Source organism: Carassius auratus, chromosome 27 (assembly GCF_003368295.1).
Source record: "Carassius auratus strain Wakin chromosome 27, ASM336829v1, whole genome shotgun sequence".
In the NCBI taxonomy this organism is placed as follows: Eukaryota; Metazoa; Chordata; class Actinopteri; order Cypriniformes; family Cyprinidae; genus Carassius; species Carassius auratus.
In genome coordinates, this window is record NC_039269.1 from 31,467,298 (window position 1) to 31,484,588 (window position 17,291).

Below are 17,291 nucleotides of genomic sequence, written 5' to 3' on the forward strand. Positions count from 1 at the left end.
GCAAATCGAGGAAACGCAATAGTAAATCGAGGAAATGCAATAGTAATAGCACACAATTTATTTATTTTTTCTTGCATGTCATGTACGGGGTTCTGTAGGTATTTAATGTTTCATCTACTTAAAAATAAAGGGTCTTTATTGGCATTGATGGTTTCTTTAAGAACATCCAAAGAACCTTTCGGTCACACAAAAGGTGCTTCATAGTGGAAAAATGTTTTTTGAGAGCGTTGTTTAATTGGTCATAATATAGGTTAAAACACTATATTTGTATATTTTAAACATTGTTTTTAGTGCTAAGGGACAAGCCAAACTTATTTTCAGTTCATCGTACCGTCAAAAGAGCAAAAGCTGCACCTAACCTGGATTATTCCTTATTAAGTCAATTTGTATTTGTCTTACTCTGAAATCAACTTGTCATCCTGAAGTGGGGTTTATTTTGTAGATTTCAAAATAGTTTCATGAAGCAGCTCACAGCACTGAATTCTGAGTGTGATTTCACACCAGACACACAGAGAGCGCTAACAAAACCATTTTTTTTTTTTTACCTGAGTTGTTTTTCACAAATATGCGAGACCTTGTAACCACGGGAAACTGCACAGAGCTCTTGGAGCCTCATTCAGATGAGAATAGGTGGATGAGTGTATAATTTAGAGCTCTCTGTTTGAACTTTGGAGAGCTATGAGTTGAATATCATTGAGGGAGTGAGACCGACATCCGTATGGAGCTGCAAAGACCTGCATCTGCTTTCTAAAACACACAACACTCACGGAGAGAGAGGAGAGGCTAAGACCTCCGAATGTCCTCTCTTCACTCTCTTTGCTTTGTTTAAGAGGACATGCATGTTTAATGAGGACTATCTCAGCCTCATTCAGTTATCTTGCTGTATATCTCCCTCTCTCCCCGCCTCCCTCTGGGACTGTGCATATGTTGTTTGTTCAGATGAAATGTCTTTATAATGACTGATGAGTGTTTACTTATTTGAGCTACAATTTCTCCATAGGACGCCCTCAGACTGAAAAATGAAAGCCTGTGTTTGTGTATGTGTCTTACAGAGCCTTATTTTGTGAGCGCCGTGGAATGGGGGCCTCATATCTACTTCTTCTTCAGGGAGATGGCCATGGAGTTCAACTACCTGGAGAAGGTAAGAAAGAGAAGTACAGGCGGAGATTTACACTGTTGTTCAAAAGTTGGGGTTGGACAATTTGTTGTAATTGAAAGAAGTCTCTTTGGGTCACCAAGGCTGTTTGTTATTTGTTTAAAAATACAGTAAAAGTTTAATAATGTGAACTATTATAACAATTAACAGGTTTCTGTTTGAATGTGATATAAAATGTCATTTATTTCTGTGAATTTCTGGCATCATTACTCCAGTCCTCATTGTCACATGCTCTTTAAGAAATCATTCTAATATAGTGATTTAATTATAATACAATATAAATCAAGGTTGTATTATCTAACTCCAAACTTGCACATTAATATACAGTAGCTATCAATGACAATTCAGTATTGAGAAACTTGATAGTGCTCCGCCCATTAGTCAGAGGTCAGCCAATCATAACACTTTAACATTGACATCACTTTAAAGGTACAGTACTGTAAAGATCTGGTATCGATGGAATTTTAATCTGAAGAAGTAGTTTTCCCAAAAATGAAAAATTGCTGAAAATATACTCACCCTCAGGCCATCCAAAATGTAGACGAGTCTGGTTCTTCGTTGGAACAGTCTTTCTAATGTAATGTAGCATTAAATCACTTGCTCACCAGAGGATCCTCTGTAGTGAATGGGTGCCGTCAGAATGAAGAGCTAATGAAAACATCACAATAATCCACACCAATCCACTCCATCAATTACTATCTTGTAAAGCAAAAAACTGCATGTTCATAGTAAACAAATCCATTATTAAGACTTTTTTTCTTCAAACTGGCTAAAATACCAGTCATCTATCCATAATATTGCTTTCTCCATTTCATTTAATTGAAATGAAAGTGAGAAAATGGTTTGGGTAAAACTAAATTATGACCACTTTTGGCACAAGAAGTCTTAAAGTACTTTATAATTGGACTGTAAAAAATTAACAAATGAAAATGAAATGCAGTAGAGCCCCTTTTGCAGTAGAGGATTTAACACTATTGAAGTGTGAGGTTGAAAAGCAGTTCTCCAGTGAATAGTCACTTTGATTGTAGCACTGAATAGAGGCTGTGTGGAATAAAAACTCAACTGTTTTCTTTTTGAATATGTGTGTGTGCATTAGGTGATGGTGTCCCGCGTGGCACGCGTGTGTAAAGGTGATTTGGGCGGCTCTCAGCGGGTGTTGGAGCGCCAGTGGACGTCGTTTCTGAAAGCGCGTCTGAACTGCTCGATCCCGGGAGACTCGCACTTCTACTTCAACCTGCTGCAGTCCACCAGCCCCATCATACGCATGCAGGGCAGGGACGTCATCCTGGGGGTCTTCTCAACACCCTCCAACAGGTACACACACTCATACAGGAGGAATCCTAAAGAGGACTTTGTGATTTGCATTATAGTGGAACAATCTGTGTGAGTGAATGATGAATGCAGATGAGACAGTAATGTGATTCAACAGCCCTGATGCACATAAGGACAAAATCCTTTGAGAAGGTTATTTCCTCAAATCATATTGGCACCATTTATTGTCTTATCAGTCTCCATTCCCAGATCTTTCTGGTTACTATTATTTGTAAAGCACTGTAAAGGTGAATTTCTTAAGAGTTTACATGGTTTATATTCCACACCAAAGCCAAAGAAAGAAAAGTTTTATTTTATTTTATTTTATTTTATTTTATTTTATTTAAGATCATAAATATATTATTTAATTTTATGACAACAATTATATAATAATTCTATATTTAATTGTGTTAATTTTCATGTCAGTAATATCCTGCAGTAAAAAAAAAAATAATGTTTGGTTTGTTTGTTTTTTGCTGTATGATATTATTTTTGTGACAATTAAACATATTTATAATTTCTTATGCATATATTTTTTTTAATATAATAAAAACATTTATTTAAAAATTTAATATATATATATATATATATATATATATATATATATGTGTGTGTGTGTGTGTGTGTGTGTGTGTGTGTATATATATATATATATATATATATATGTGTGTGTGTGTGTGTGTGTGTGTGTGTGTGTCTGTGTGTTTTATGTCATAAAACTAAAAAAATAATTGTATAAATAGATAAATAATATCATATTTTTCTACCAAATTCTTATAATTATAATGACAAGTTTTAAGAGAGAGTAATTCAATTAAGAGTAATCAAAACAAAGAAAAATAATGATTAATTTTATTATCTTATTTTATGATAATTAAGTATATTATTCCTATCAAATTCTGATTTAATTCCAAGTGCAGTAATTAAATAACAGTAATTATATACAATGATATATGTTGCTGCTTTTAAAATATGTACTAGTTAAAATTTAACTGATACAGTAATATTTTATATTTTGACATAAAAAAAGATACTATGTTAAACTAATGTGAATCTAATAAGAATCAACACTGACAATAATGAGAATTTCACAAAAAATGAGTAAAACATCCACGCACAGTAATGAGAATGAGATTTTTTTTTCATTAAGGTGATGAGGGAGAAAGTTCTTAACTATCATTAAAATAATTTCTTAAAATAGACTCATTTTTTTCTGTAAGTAAAATATAATTTCCTTTGGGATTAGTAGTGAAATATGATGTGGGCATGTTTTTGTGACATTCACCCCGTAAATGTGTAACGATTATGAAACATAACTAAATTGAAGGGAAATGGAAAGCGGTTCTACACACTCACGTACGCACGTTCCTCTGTGATTTCACTTCTTATTAGTCTGTTTTGAACCCGAGCAGCACGAATGAATCCAATTTCAAGGCAATTTGGATTTTGTTCTTTTGATATCCTGCCTAAAAGACCTGTTTTTTTCTCCAGAAGAAAGACAGAGTGAAGAGTCGTGAGAGTCTGATTGTGTCGGGAGAAAGACTGATTCAAATACTGTTATCAGAGATGTTAAGAAACGCCATAAACACATTTTAACAATGGATAAAACACTGATCTGCTTTCCTCAGGATTATAAATGGCCAGCTCACATTGTGCTGTAGATTACAGTAACAGTTGTGACATCTGTCAAAATGTGCGAAGGGAGCGAGTCAGAGAAAGAGAAAAGACTATACATTTAGAGAAATATGCTTCTGCATGGGAAGCCTGTATTATGATAGAAGTACCATGGTATTCTATGAGATACTTTACAGTGCTATTACTGTATTATATTGCATTGTCTACATTTTTATTTGCATAAAAAAATACAAACATACAAATAAAAGTACAAAGTTGGCAAGCAATATAGTTCTTTAACTTAAGTTGTTTACTTTTTTTAAATGTGTTTCTTACCTTAAATATCATAAATGCTTCATTTTTCACAGTAACGTCTGAAGGGAGAGTTCTCGTGTGCTGCGGTCTGGCTGTGTTACTCGCTCTAGAGTTATGGCTGAGCTTTTATGCCAAAGTACAAACAGCATGAGACTCCTCCTGCTTTGCACCATGTCCATTCTTCTCGTTTAGTCCTCATTTCTCAGCCCCCCGTCGTGTCCTGTCTCAAACGGCCGCGAGAGGCTTTGCCGCAGAGCCTTGTGTGATGAGGTGATCTTGGCCCGTTCCCCTCAAGCCCACTGGGCTGGGCAGTTACACAGGCACACTGCCAGGAAGCCTTTAAAGTAGTGGACGATAGGTGACCAGGGCCGAGAGCCAGAGAGAGCAGGGGGAAAGTAGAGCTCGTTTGTCTGGTTTGAGGTTTACAAGACTGTAGATCACTGTATCTGACAGCTCATTGGCTGGATTAGAATTGGAGGCCACAAACTTCTGACAGCTTATTGGCTTGAGAGGTGTTCTCGAAATGGCTGCTACTGGACCCCGTCTGCCCATCTCAGTTTTTGCAATGGCAACACACAGACAAAACTCTTTTGTGATGCAAAGTTTTTTCTCTTATGCTCACAAGGCTGCATTTTTTATGATCAAATTGCAATAAAAATAAAGTAATATTGTGATATATTATTACAATTTAAATTAAACACTTTGTGTTTGTATGTGTCTTAAAATGTAAGTTATTCCAGTGATGCAAATTCATCATTACTCCAGTCATCAGTGTCATGTGATCTTTCAGAAATGATTCTAATATGCTGCTTTGCTGCATCATTTTTATTGAATTGAATTGAATTTTTGATAATTATACAATACAATACAAAAATAAAAAAAAATTGACTAAAGTAAACAAAATAAAATTGCTGAGATTGGAAATATTTAAATAAAAGCTAATTCAAAAAGTTGTAAATACTATAATAGTACGGTATGTAAAAAATACTAAAATAACACTGCACTCTAATAAAAATGAAATAGCATGCAAAACATATAATATGTAAAATTGTGTATTCTTACAATTTTTTATAATAAAAAAACAGCAATAATGTTGGTGTAAAAACAGGTTTACTTTCTTTATTTGTGGAAAACACAAAAGGTAATACAGATAAAGAATTTCAGTCAGTGGGATACAGTAATGTTTTTTTTTAAATAATATTCATCAGGATATCTTCATTTGTATTCTGCAGAAGAAAGTAAGTCCTGCAGGTTTAAAACAGCATGAGGGAGAGTAAATGAAGACAGAGTTTTCATTTTTGGTTGAACTATCCTTCTAATTATGAGCAATAACTAGCAAACACTACTAATGAAGCCGCAGTATGTCGAAACAGTGTTTTATTCTTTTAATCACCTTCATTTTTAGTGACCTCCTGAGGTAAAATGTGAGAGGAGTCCGATTTTTTGTTTTTCCCTTTATTCTTTTTAAATAGTTGAGGTTATTATAAGGTTGTGCTTCTCAGGGAAGCACAGTAAAGAGACGAAGAGGAAGATGCCATCCAGTGACATCTCTGTTAATTTGGTGTAATTTTTGGCACAGATGTCCTCCATAAGCGTGGCAGGCGGCGGCTCAGGCCCGTCTCCAAATCAGTCCATTAACACCAAGCCCACTGCGGCATTTCTGTCCATCAATCTGCACACATTTTCCAAATTTTCCAAATGAGACCCTTCATTCCCTAAGCCCGTCAATTACCAATAGTCCATATTTAACAGATCAGAGCCCGTATTTTGTGTGTATCTATTAGTGGGGGATATTAGAGCGGAACTGAGCAGAAATGGAATGATTAGAATTGAATGAGCAGACCTCGTCATATCCGAATGCCATGATTGCTCTGGAGCTGTCTTATCTGCTTCAGTTTTATTTAGTGTGGAATGTGGAAAGACTCAATTGCACATCATTGTCATCAGGATAATGTTATTGTCTCAAATTCAAGTTTGCATCAAAATCATTTCCCATAAATGATTCCATTGGGTTGAGTAACATTTTTTTTCAGTGTCTGATAAATCTATAATAGTATATAAAAAAACTAAAATAACACTGTACTCTAATACAGATGAAATGGCATGCAAAAATATTAAGTAAAATGATACATTTTTTATTTAACTTTTTTAATTAACCTTTTATTGCTGCTATTTCTATAAACTTCCACAAGTCGTACATCTCACTGCTAAATACACAGCTAAAACCAGCATATGCAGATTGGCTGTTTTTAGCTGGTTTAAGCTGGTCAAGCTGGTGTTCATCTGGTTATGGCTGGTTGGTCAGTTGGTCTCCCAGCCTGACCATCTAAAGAAGTGTTCAAAACCCCTCTAAAACCAGCCTGCTAAACCAGATTCCTTTTTCTTTGATGATGATATTCAGTGGATTCATCAAAGTTTGCAGGGTTTTCTGGTTCAAAGTTAATTTTGTTTGAGGCTCTTTTAGAGTTTTGTTGGAGGTGCGAGGGCTTGGATTTGCCACAGGACTGTCATTTTAGATAAAGGACCATGAGGTGCAGTATTGGCCAAATGTTATCCGGCGTTGGCTCAGCAGGTCTGATGTCAGGTGAGGGGTGCAGACAACCCTGTCTCTCCAGATTCAGCGGGACACCACACAGAACTTGCCATATGTGTCACTGTGCTCCAGACACACATGTTCTGAGAGCAGCTGATGGGGCCATGTGTGAATCACACCTGTGGTTAATACAGTGTTTACACGTTTGTTGATATAAAAAATGATAACGTCCTGGATGTAAATGTTTTTTACAAAATGAAAAGGATTTAGCAAAATAATAATAGGATGAAAATTGAAATTGAGAGCAAGTAAAAACCTACATTCATTTATACAGAGAGGGGGATGGGGGGGGGGTTATAATTATTTCATAGTAATAAAAAACTAAAATGTGTTAAAAGAAAACTAACAATGATAAGCATCTTTTAAAATTTCATCTAATATATTAATTAAAAATATAAAATATATAATTTTTTATATAGTTCTACTAGATTATGTTTAGATAATTTTGCTTAAAATACATTAATATTTTATACTACAATATTTTTTATTAAGTTTTTAAAAGATGTCTCTTATGGGGTCCATTTATTTAATCAAAAATACTCTAAACACAGTAATATTGTGAAATATTCTTACAGTTTAAAATAACTGTTTTATATTTTAATATATATATATTATAAAATGTAATTTTCTCCAGTTCATTGTCACATGATCCTTCAGATATCATTCTAATATGACGATTTGGTAGTTATTATCAATATTGAAAGCAAATGTGCTGCTTCATATTTTTGTGGAAACAGATACTTTTTTTCAGGATTATCTAATAAATAAAAAAGTTGAAAGAACAGCATTTATTTTATTTGTAAAATTATATAGATTATTATATAAAGTATTATATGTCTTTGCTGTCACTTTTGATCAATTTAATTATTTTTTTTTTATTCAATTTAACTTGCTGAATAAAAAGAAATTTCTTATTCACTCCAAACATTTTAACAGTGCTTTAGAAGTATGAATTTCTGTGTGTATGCATCAGTGCACACCAGAATTGATAATTTCATATTTTGCATATGGCTGTGGTTCACAACAAGCCTTGGATAAGATTTGTGGTCTTGTGGCTAAAAGCTGAAATCTGGACAGATAAGAGGATCCAAGTTTCCTCAACAGTCCATCTGACCTCCCACCGCTTGGGAGTGGAGGAGAGAGAGAAACAAGCTGCCCTGGAACACATGGTGAACACCTGCAGACCAGAACACACACACACACACACACACACACACACACCACCGGGCTGTACACTTGCCCATCCTGGCAGTTCATTTTATAGCTTCCTTCTGTGTCTGACTGATCTATGATTTCCTTTTTGTTTCATATTTTGCTTTTAAAAGGAAGAATTCACCCCCCAAAAAATTTTATAAAACTGACATCATATATTCATCATCATGTCTTTTCAAAAAGTTTTTGTTTCTTTCATGAAACACAGATGGTTTTCATATTTTTTTTTTTCATAAATTGAAAGCTTATAGTGACCTAAAAGCATCATGGAAATGTGAAAAAGGATTCCATATTTGTATATGTATTATGCTTATGTGCTACATAATAGCTGTATGTAAATGTGGTGAGTTTGCTCTTGAGTTTTTATCAGTCTAAAGTGATTGGCTGTGGAGACTCTAATGAGATGCAGCAGAGGCAGATTGGTCGATTAGTCTGTCAGCTCCAGAAAAACGAATGGTCTTGTTGTGACATGTCACTTTGGCTTCGGGTAACAGTGTGTGTGTGTGTGTGCTTGTGAAAATGTGTCAGACTGTGCCGGTGTGTGTGTGTTTGAGGTGTGGATTGGTTCAGTGATGTGTCTTGACCCTCTTGTTCTCTGTGTCTACCCAGCATCCCCGGCTCGGCGGTGTGTGCGTTTGACATGCAGCAGCTGGCACGTGTGTTTGAGGGCAGATTCAAAGAGCAGAAATCACCAGAATCCATCTGGACACCTGTACCTGATGAACAAGTACCTAAACCCAGGTATCTATCTATCTATCTATCTATCTATCTATCTATCTATCTATCTATCTATCTATCTATCTATCTATATATCTATCTATCTATCTATCTATCTATCTATCTATCTATCTATCTATCTATCTATCTATATATCTATCTATCTATCTATCTATCTATCTATCTATCTATCTATCTATCTATCTATCTATCTATCTATCTATCTATCTATCTATCTATCTATCTATCTATCTATCTGTCTGGATAAATGGGAAGTTGTGGCCTAATGGTAAGAGCGTCGGACTCCCGATCGAAGGGTTGTGAGTTCTAGTCTCGGGCCGGCAGGAATTGTGGGTGGGGGGAGTGCATGAACAGCTCTCTCTCCACCTTCAATACCACGACTTAGGTGCCCTTGAGCAAGGCATCGAACCCCCAACTGCTCCCTGGGTGCCGCAGCATAAATGGCTGCCCACTGCTCCGGATGTGTGCTCACAGTGTGTGTGTGTGTGTTCACTGCTCTGTGTGTGTGCATTTCGGATGGGTTAAATGCAGAGCACAAATTCTGAGTATGGGTCACTTTCACTTTCACTTTCATCTATCTATCCATCCATCCATCCATCCATCCATCCAAAACAGGTAGTCAAATAAACGCCGTGCCTCTGATAGTGGCCGAGGGCATGGTCAACACGGACAAATAAAGGCCGGTCTTAAATAAAGGCCGGGGGAAAATTTGTGCAGCAGAGCCAGATAACGAACGTACATGCCTCATTCTCGAGTTAAGAACCGGTGGCATCGGTTTTCAGATCACCAGTACACTGAACCGAGAAGCGTTTCTGTCGGACATGACTGATTCGAGAACCGAGGAGCTGATGACACCGAACATGAGTGATTCAGCGTGAATCACAGCAGACTGACACACTGAGCGCATCCGAACCGAACTGATTCTTTTGGTGATTGATTCTGAACTGATCCTGTGGTAATGTTATGATCTCTGTCCGCTGGAACACTATCGCTTTTAATTTAAAACGGGTTATTTAAAAAAATTATTTATCAAACAGATGGAATTAGAAATAAAAGCCTGCTTCAAATAAAAGCCTGTTACCTTCTGCAGTTCAGGTCAATAAAGGCCCCGGCTTTTAGTTGAGGAATGACGGTATATAAATTTATCATTCTATCCATCTATCCATCATTCTATCTATCATTCTATTCATCCATCCATCCATCATTCTATTCATCCATCCATTCATCGATTCATTTTTCTATTCATCGATCCATCCAATCATCCATTGGTCTATTCATCCATCCACTCATCTATCTACTGACTGATCGTTCCATTCATCTATCCCTGATTCTGTCATTCTGTTCATCCTTCCATACATTTATCTATCAGTCTATCTCTCTGTCTATCCATCCATCTATCTATAGATTATCTATCGTTCTATTCATCCATCCTTCTGTTGTTCAATCCATCCATTTATCCATTGTTCTATCTCTCATTTTATTCATCCATATCAATATCTCAATCGGTCATTCCATCCATCCATCATTATATCTATCATTCTATTAATCCATCTATCCATTCATCCACTGGTCTATTCATCCATCCATCATTCTATCTGTCACTCTGTCTGTCATCCGATTCATCCATCCATCTATATATCAATCTATCTCTATCTATCCATCTAGTTATGTATCTATCAATCTATACTTCTATTTATCCATCCATCTTTCATTCCATCCATCTACCTATCCATTGTTCTATCTTTCATTCTATTCATCCATCAGTCATTCCATCCATCCATCCATCCATCATTCTATCTATTGTTTATTCATTCATCCATATATCTATTGATCATCCATCCATCCATTCCCCTATCTATCTATCTATCTATCTATCTATCTATCTATCTATCTATCTATCTATCTATCTATCTATCTATCTATCTATCTATCTATCTATCTATCTATCTATCTATCTATCTATCTGTTGATTTATCATTCCATCCATCCATCATTCTATTCATCCATCCATCCATTCATCCATCTATTGATCTATCATTCCATCCATCCATCCTTCTATTCATCCATCCATCCATTGATCTATCATTCCATCTATCCATCTATTGATCTATCATTCCATCCATCCATCATTCTATCTGTCATTCTGTTCATCCATCCATCTACCTATCTATCTCTGGTTATTTATACCATATTTTTTTTTACTTTCTTTTTCTTTCCTAGGCCTGGAGGATGTGCTGTCCAGGGGTCAAGGTTCAGCTCCTCCAACAGCCTTCCTGACGAAGTGCTGAATTTCATCAAAACTCATCCTCTGATGGATGAAGCGGTTCCTTTGCTCGGACACAGACCGTGGATAGTCAAGACTATGGTCCGGTAAGATGAGTACACTACTCAACACAGGCGTTGTGGAAAGATGCTAGTTACATGAAGTGTGTTGCAGAGAGTTGAAAAGGTGAAACGTCATTCTCAAGGTCTGCTAAAAGCCGTACTGCTTAAACTGAACTCAGGAATCAGAGTCCGAGCTCTGCTGTAGTGTGGTTAGTGTTCAGCATCTACACTCAACGGACATCATTCTGTGAGCATTCCTATTAAGAGTGTTCCTATAGTGTCTCTCAAGGTTAGTGGAAAAAAAAAACTTTAGTTAAAATATAAATCTAAACTCCAGAAGTGCTTCTGCAGAGAGTAAATTGCCTGAGGCCTTCAGGAAAAATATAGGTATAAATCATCTCGCTTTTAAAAATGTGATTGAAACGGCCACTGGGTTGCTTCAAGATAACTAGATGTAAATTGACACAAAGGACAGTGGTACTCTGGTGTACATTTGATTCATATTCAATAACAGACCATTTTGGCTGAATGGTTATCTTGAATAAACTTTAGTGAATAACTCCTCATAAAGATTTCACTGACTTGAAAAATAGACAGCTCAATTGTATTTTTTTTTGTAATCATTACAATAAAGTAAAAGTACACAGAAAGTAGAAGCTATTGTGAGCCGTCAGAGACGTGTTGTGTTTGCTGACTTTAATCCAAATAAGTCTTTTTACACCTAATCTTCTCAAGTCTCAACAGAGAGAGTATTTACAAACCTTATCTCTGACATCCCTTTTTAATTATTTCATAAGCTGTGTTAAGAATAATGGTTTAAAACAGATAGCGGCAGCACTAAAATCTGATTTATGTTTGAAGCTATCAGCCGAATTCAACGGATCAACTGAACCTTATTTACTTTCTTAATGTTTCAGTGCACAATTCATCAATGAATGCTATTCTAAAGAAAATATATCTTTGCAAAGTTTATTCAATTTGTAATAACTTGGTTTACCCATGAAAGGACTGTTTTATTCATCAGAATTGCAACTAGGCCATGTGGGTGGGGAAAATAATATATTGTTACATTGTTTTTTTTCTTATTCAGTATTCTGCTTCCCTTGGAAATATATCACATCATGGTTGCAAAATGGCTTGCAAATGCAGTTTTGTGCTGATTTTAAAGCACTATTTTATTTGGGTACTGTAAACAGCTTACATTTAGCATGATGAAATATATTATTGCCTGAAAAGTTCTCCTTTATTGTCTTTCATCATATTGAGGTTGCAACTGCTTTATAAAAGCAATACACTTCTGTAATGGTGTGCATATTGTTCTGTTTCCCACACTTTTAAGGTACCAGTTGAACACTATGGTGGTGGACACTGAGGCAGGCCCACATCGCAATCGGACTGTGGTGTTCCTCGGATCCACCAGGGGAACCGTTCTCAAGTTCCTCATCACACCCAGCCCGGAGAACCCGTACTCCAACACCAACACCTTTCTGGAAGAGCTGGAGGGCTACAACCCAGAAAGGTGAAGGGATTTCTTCTTAACCAGAATCATCATCAGCTCAGTTCAGTTCTTATCCAATAGTTTTAGCCAATTGAATAATGCTGTAAATGTTAAATATGGTGATTGTTTTCTGATTGATGGAGTGATAAAAGCAGATATCCTGCTGCAAAAACCTTTAATTCTGATCAACAAGGTCAACAAAATGAATTTTGAACTTTATTTTATCCAATGTTCATATTTCAGTTCTGGAATTATATGAAAATTAGTGAACATTTAGTTGGACATTGCCTCATTTGCTGCCTCATTTGCAGATTTAAACATAACTTTTCTGAAAAATTGTATTGCAAAAAAATTTCCGTAATTAAGAATATGACAACCCAAGAGAGCGATATCTGTGCTGCCTTCAAAAAGATAAAAGCATCATAGTGGACAAAATGTTGCATTGGTTTTGGACATGCATTGATGACTCCCTGGCTTCTGATAAGGGACGAATTCGGACACAGAGCGGAGATAAAGCTGTTTTGTCCTTGGTATCCTTTAATCTGTTTCCCAACTTCATTTATTTCCAAAAATCGTATTTTATTTCCCACAGTTGTTTACTGTTGTTGACGTTTAGCCCTGGATTAAAACTTTTAGCACTGTCAAATAGTAAAAGATGTTCAGTATCAAATGCAGCTAAAAAGAAATAAATCCATGCTTTTTATCCACAAACAAACAAACTAACACACAGCACCTCTGAAAATGTCCTCAAAAGCAAAAGGAAGAAAAACGATTTTATGATTATTTTGTGTGTGTGTGTGTGTGTGTGTGTGTGTGTGTGTGTGTGTGTGTGTGTGTGTGTGTGTGTGTGTGGTGCTCTGATGGATGAAAACATGGCTGGGGTTTTGAAGATGTAAGGCAATACCTGTTTGAACATTAAGATTCAGAGAGATGCATGCTGGGAGATGAAGGCGAGTTGTGTGGCGGTTGAGATAAGGTTCTCAGCAGGACACAGCGCTCGCTGAGAAACACACACACACACACACACACACACCTGAAACAAAGAGATCACTGTGTCTGCTTGACCTTCTGTCTCGCCTCAGGTGTTCTCTGGATGCCATCCAAAACTCTCACCCAAATTCCTGTAATATGTCTCATTCATCTTCCAGCTATTTATCAGTGTTTAGATTACAGGTCTGATATCTGTAGAGCTACTGATGGGGAGTTTCTCTGTTGTCATTTAATCAGAGATGGTGAGGTAATTTAATGCCTTATTAGCAGCTTGACACTTAATGTGTGTTGGAAACATACCAACTCTGACTGAATCTCTTTTAATGTGTATTTTTTGGGCTGTTTGCCACTTTTTTATAGCCACAGACAGTAAAGAACAGGAGATTAGTGAAGAGAAAGAGTGAGGAAACTGGATCGAGAACAAGGCTGGATGAAAATCAGAATTTAAGAAATTGTTTACAAGCTGGAAAGTTGAAGTTAAATGACAGAAAGTGGAATTTACTAAATTACAAGTCAGAAATTGAATAGGTAGGGCATTCTAGAGAGATTAGGGTCTGTAAATTAGCTGTTCATTATTTATTTATGTGTTATTTCTCATCATACTTTATTTAGTAAGGATACATTCATGAAAATTCAGCTTTGCATCACAGGAATAATTACATTTTAAAATATTACAGATAGAGTTATATTACTGTAAATTGTAATAATGTATCACAATATTGCTGTTTTACTGTATTTTTCAACAAACAATTGCAGCCTATTTGACAGTAAAAGACTGCTTTCATTCATTCATTCATTCATTTATTAAAAAAAAAACTACCTAAACATAATCTAGTAAAATTATATACTAAATAGTTAAAATATTCTTAAAATCATTTTTTCATTATAATTTTATAAATGTTTAAAATGGTAATCATATTGGTTAACTTTCTTCATCACAATATCACAATTAAGTATAAAAGGGTACATTTTAAATAATTCACTACGTTGGTTTTGAGTGGATAATTTTTTTTTTAAATTGTATTAAATGAATATTGTTTTAATTCATAATAAACATATATGTTTTTACTTGTCCTCAGTTTTACTTTCCATCCTATTAGTCTTTTGGAAAATCTCTTTAGGTTTGCACTCTCTTTGACACCGTTTTGCTACTGTACCTTTAAAACATTGTAAATGACATATGATGCATGTTCTATGCATACAGTAAATAAGCTCTGTAGTGATTGGCTTACCTGTTTGCATGTGAAATGAGGTAGAATGTCTCCGTCCCACCGCTGAGTGCGGGTGGTCACACTTTATGTTAATGTGTTCATGACTCATGGAGACGCTGATGTGAAGCTGTTGGGGTTTAATGAGTGTGTGTAACCATGTTCTAGGAAGTGTTTGGTTGTAAAAGTGCACGAGGGGTTGAATTGATGTCTTCAATGTGTGTGTGTGTGTGTAGGTGCGGCGATGACTCTGTGCAGGCGAGGCAGCCTCTCTCTCTGACTCTGGACAAACCCAGTCACACACTCCTGTTAGCGTTCCATTCCTGCGTGGTGCGAGTGCCTGTCGCACGCTGCCAACTGCACTCCAGATGCATGAAGTAAGAAACACACACATCTTCAGTCTGTACATTGATTAAGCACACTCTCATTCACACACACACCCTCGTTTTCCATCTTAAAGTAAATTGTGCCACCCAAATGCACACTGCTTCATCAGCGGCTTTGAAATTACTGTGACCCAGCTTTTACAGTTTCCTTCAGATACACACACACAGACTCCTTCTGGCCCGTCTCCCGTACAGCACACTTGGAAGGGTCTGTTCCTGTGAAGCAGTAAAGTTCTGGTGTAATTCAGCCGTGATGAATGGAAGAGGCTTCGACTGAGTCTGCATGACGTTCTCTCTCGTCTTGCGGGATGCGGTACAGTGCCATCTGCACCCGCTCAAGTCCCTCCAATCCACTTCATACGTCTGCAGCACCATGTGCCGCTCAAATAGCTCTTGCACCAGCAGCCCGTGTTGCTTTGGGTGGTACACGCATGGAAACAATGTGTAGGATTAACTTCTTCGCTTAGAAAAAAAATTGATTAAATTCTACAAATAATTACAGTACAGAGAAACCACAAGTAACACATTGAATTTAACATGTAAGTAGAAGTACTGAAGTATTTTCTTGTGAAATATTCTCAAATGATCTTATTTTTATTTGTTATTTTTTTACACTGTACACAACTTTAAAACCCCCTTTTCCTCCATGCCCAAGCTCAAATAGATGCCAAACAAAGAATACAGTACTAAACGTAGATGCATTGTTTTAAATTCTATACATTTAGATGGCAAACTGTAGTGGTGCATTGGTAATTATGTACAAAGCTATTAAAAATTAATTAATTTATTTATTTATTGTGGTTTGGATGTCTGTCCACTTTAAATTAGTGCTTTTTTATAAGCGGTAAAAGCATTATATTTCAATTTGAATACATGCCAAATTAATGTAAAATTTTATGTGTTATTTTGGTATTCCTATGAAAAATACAATGCATTGTGTGTGTGTGTGTGTGTGTGTGTATTACTATTATGTATATACTGTAATTTTATGTTTTTATTGAAGTGACCTTGAATAGCTGGAGAAACAGATATGAGAAAATATGAGACTGCAGCTGAATGTCTGAGTCATGTCTGTCACTCTTTATCTGTTTCACTCTCTATAATTCATCATTTCTGTTGTCCAGTTTTGTTTCCTGTATTCGTTATAGAGGAGGTCAGTATTGTCCTCTGTAATAACATTGACAAACATTGTTTGTGTGTGTGTGTGTGTGTGTGTGTGTGCGTGTAGAAACTGCATCGCATCCAGAGATCCATACTGCGGCTGGACCAAAGGAAGTACCTGCTCACTCCTGAGACCCGGCACCAGGTTAGATATAAAACCAGAAAAATACTCTACACAAATATAAATGCTTGCCGTTGCATGCATCCTGCCCTGTTGTATTCAACATGACTCTAATCCTCAACTCAAGGGGGCGATAGAGTTTCCCTTAAATTATTACGCAGTTAACGCTGTGCAATTTCTGCGCCACTACTGTCACCAGATGTAAATGTTTTTACACAGGTTTCCAAAACACTCTACACACCTGTCATTGGCTGTTCAAACATAGTCCCGCCCTCACACTCATGCCATTGCTTGAGCCAATGCTGATGTGTTAGCTAAATTTGGATTAAGGTTCTATTAAAGTTTTGAACAAATTTGTTACCACAAAAACATTTACTTTTATATCATACATACTTATTCAGTAAAAAAAAATTTTCTGAAATGTTTTAGTTCATCTACATTTTTTTAATGTTACTACTTTGAAATGAACTTACCCATAATGTTTGTAAACTGATCAAATGGAATGTTCCCCTAGCCAAGAAAAACATTTTTTAAAACTGGACTTTTGAATGTTCAGATAGCATTCAGAGGAAATTCAATTAATGTTTTCATGACTACTAGTTCTAAGAACAGTGTTTGCTTATTTGCATATTCCAAAAAAAAAAAAAGAACTTTTATATAAAA

The 17,291-nt window shown here is 36.0% G+C and overlaps 1 protein-coding gene across 3 annotated transcripts in view; it reads left to right on the top strand.

Moving 5' to 3' along the window:
* LOC113046224 (semaphorin-6B-like) overlaps positions 1-17,291 on the top strand; it is a 96,176-nt gene that overhangs the window by 72,286 nt on the left and 6,599 nt on the right. For all 3 annotated transcript variants that reach the window (XM_026207167.1, XM_026207169.1, XM_026207168.1), the window contains 7 exons: positions 1,053-1,141; positions 2,253-2,470; positions 8,811-8,942; positions 11,160-11,309; positions 12,604-12,783; positions 15,197-15,337; positions 16,575-16,652. In XM_026207167.1, coding sequence (XP_026062952.1) covers positions 1,053-1,141; positions 2,253-2,470; positions 8,811-8,942; positions 11,160-11,309; positions 12,604-12,783; positions 15,197-15,337; positions 16,575-16,652 — 988 coding nt within the window. The remainder of the gene's footprint in view (positions 1-1,052; positions 1,142-2,252; positions 2,471-8,810; positions 8,943-11,159; positions 11,310-12,603; positions 12,784-15,196; positions 15,338-16,574; positions 16,653-17,291) is intronic.